Source organism: Triticum aestivum, chromosome 2B, assembly GCF_018294505.1.
Source record: "Triticum aestivum cultivar Chinese Spring chromosome 2B, IWGSC CS RefSeq v2.1, whole genome shotgun sequence".
Taxonomy (NCBI): domain Eukaryota; kingdom Viridiplantae; phylum Streptophyta; class Magnoliopsida; order Poales; family Poaceae; genus Triticum; species Triticum aestivum.
This window is the reverse complement of record NC_057798.1, coordinates 808,278,943-808,281,278: the sequence shown is the minus strand read 5'-3', so window position 1 is coordinate 808,281,278 and position 2,336 is coordinate 808,278,943. Positions and strand designations below refer to the sequence as shown.

At 43.8% G+C, this 2,336-nt stretch overlaps 1 protein-coding gene across 1 annotated transcript; it reads right to left on the bottom strand.

Moving 5' to 3' along the window:
- Positions 1-269: 269 nt before the first annotated feature.
- On the bottom strand, positions 270-2,034 carry LOC123042977 (uncharacterized). The gene is made up of 2 exons (XM_044465310.1): positions 1,802-2,034; positions 270-1,696 (listed from the first exon to the last, which is right to left on the bottom strand). Coding segments are annotated over exons 1-2 (1,248 nt in total). The 5' UTR covers positions 1,804-2,034; the 3' UTR covers positions 270-450.
- Between the last annotated feature and the right edge of the window lie 302 nt (positions 2,035-2,336).

Genomic DNA, 2,336 nt, shown 5'->3' with positions numbered 1-2,336 from the left:
AGCTTGAACTCTCTCCATCGGCTTGTACGCATCACACGTACGCCTGCACACACATACTACTACGTGCAAGTACTACATGCAAGACTAAAATAAACATGCTGATACATGATCAAGATTAAAAAGCTAACAGCTATTTGATATGATCATTTGAACCTTCCGATGAGATGGAGCGGCATTGCCTCCAGGAACCAACACCTACAACTACCAACCAATGCTGTCATACTATCTTCCATAGGCAAGAACTGATATTGGTTCCAATTAAGAATAATTACAAGCCATACACAATTGTATTAACAAGAAAAAAAATAAGATAGTTCTTATGCTTAAATAGTACATGATCCAAACAACTGCCCCGTAGCAGTAGGCTTACAAGCACATCCATGTGTACAAGTCACATGATAGGCTAATTAAGCAAATAGAAGGGTTTTCTCTGCTTTCAAGTCTAAACTTCTAACGCCTTCTCTTTGATGCTCTCCTTGCTTTAGTGACCGGCTTCTGAACATGAAAGATTGCATATCCATGTGCCGAGCCCCAAAACATACGGAATTCCGTCCGCTCAGGGTGACGGATGAAACAATTGATCGCCTTTGTTTGTATTTCCTCCTCTGATTGGTGTAAGCTACTCCCACGCTGGTGTTTATCTGGGAGATGAGGTGCAAAGGAAACTGCCATCTCTAGAGGTGGCCATGCTTTTATGGTGTTTATATGAGCTTCATCATTTGAGCTCCGCGAGCAATCAGAAGCTGAAAAACGGCAGTCAAAAGAAACGAACATAACTTCTTGTGGGAATCTGCCTGTTAACTCGGACGAGTTGATATTGTTAGCACAAGGCTTGGTCGGCCCATTTTCTATGCAACAAAATGGGTCTGGACTCCAACCTGTAGTCAATCCAACTACATTTCTCCAAATTACTGAACATACTGGATCGTAATATGAAACATCTTGTGTACATACTTGAGTCAGTTCTCCTGTTGCAACGTCAGCCAAAGACTTGAATCGAGGTCCAAGTGACTGCAAACATTTTGCGGTAACTCCAAGTATGTCTGTGCTTTCATATAGTCTTAGAGCCAACGTTAGGTGAAAATTTCTAAGTGGCGCCCTGCGATCTTTGTAATCGAAATCTAGCCTTGCGACTCTACCATACTCTTCCACAGAAGCCGTCCATATCGAAAGACCACATGTTTGGCTTCCTTGCACCATGTGATAGGAGAGATTCTTTCCTTCAAGAAGATGCCGGATGAGTGGATTGAGAAACCTGTAGTGAGAAAGTGAACATCCGGACTCCAGGTCCCTGACAAACTTCTCGGCTTCGTTGGCATACAGCTCAAATTTTCGAACAGCAGAGCTACTCAGCACATCTTGATTTGGGACAATGAAAGAGGGCAGCACAGCATGCATTACCTTTCTACGTAAAGAGGGTATCACATTCTGACGATCCCTCGCCTTGCCGAGCAGATCAGCACACTCCTTGAAGACATCCTTCAACTTCTTCCTTAGGCGAAGTGATGCCATGATGGTGATGGGCATCATCCTGGACCTCTCGAGCGCCCCATCCAGTTTTATGTGCGCCATCTCCAGCCTCTCAATGAGGTCCTCCTGGGACACCTTCTCCGGGCTGCTGAGCACGAAGGAGAAGCCTCTACTCACAATCTCCTGAGCAACTGCTGATCCTACCACTTCCATTGCTTTTTCCGTCCTTAAAAATTAAACCAAGAGATGTGAGTGAGATTCATTGATTCATATGAAGCCAAGATATATTGAAAGATAAAAAAAAAAGTATGCACATGGAGTGAGAGATTACATTCTACTTATCGATTTTCGCCCTTCAGTTCTTGGGTTGCAGAATTAAGCGGGAGAAGCAAACTGAAGAGAAAGACTACAAATGGATGAGATAGCTAGCTGACCGCAAATGCAAGAACGAGTGAAGGAGCAGCAATATCACAATGCGAAACTGATACATATGTGGAGCTGGAGATATTAATAGGAAGTGTGAGAAAAAAAAAGATGTACGTAACATTTCAGAGGGGAGGTGAAAGTGTGTAGGAACTTCCCAGAAGCAGCGAGGATCGTTGGTGGTGAGCGCTTGAAGATAAGATAAGACGTGGCACTAGTACATCCATTTATGTTGGTTTTCTGAAAGCGAATATACCGCCGTCGATCCCAGAAAGAATTGATGCCGTTATTTCATATTGGTTTTGTACATCAAAATGACACAGTCGCTGTCTGCGAAGGTTCCTCCGATCTGGGTGGATCTTTCCTCACAACTTTGTCTGGGGTCAGATCAAAGGAAATCAATGGCCGGGAAGAGCAAGGAGTTTGTCTCTCAACACACGGGT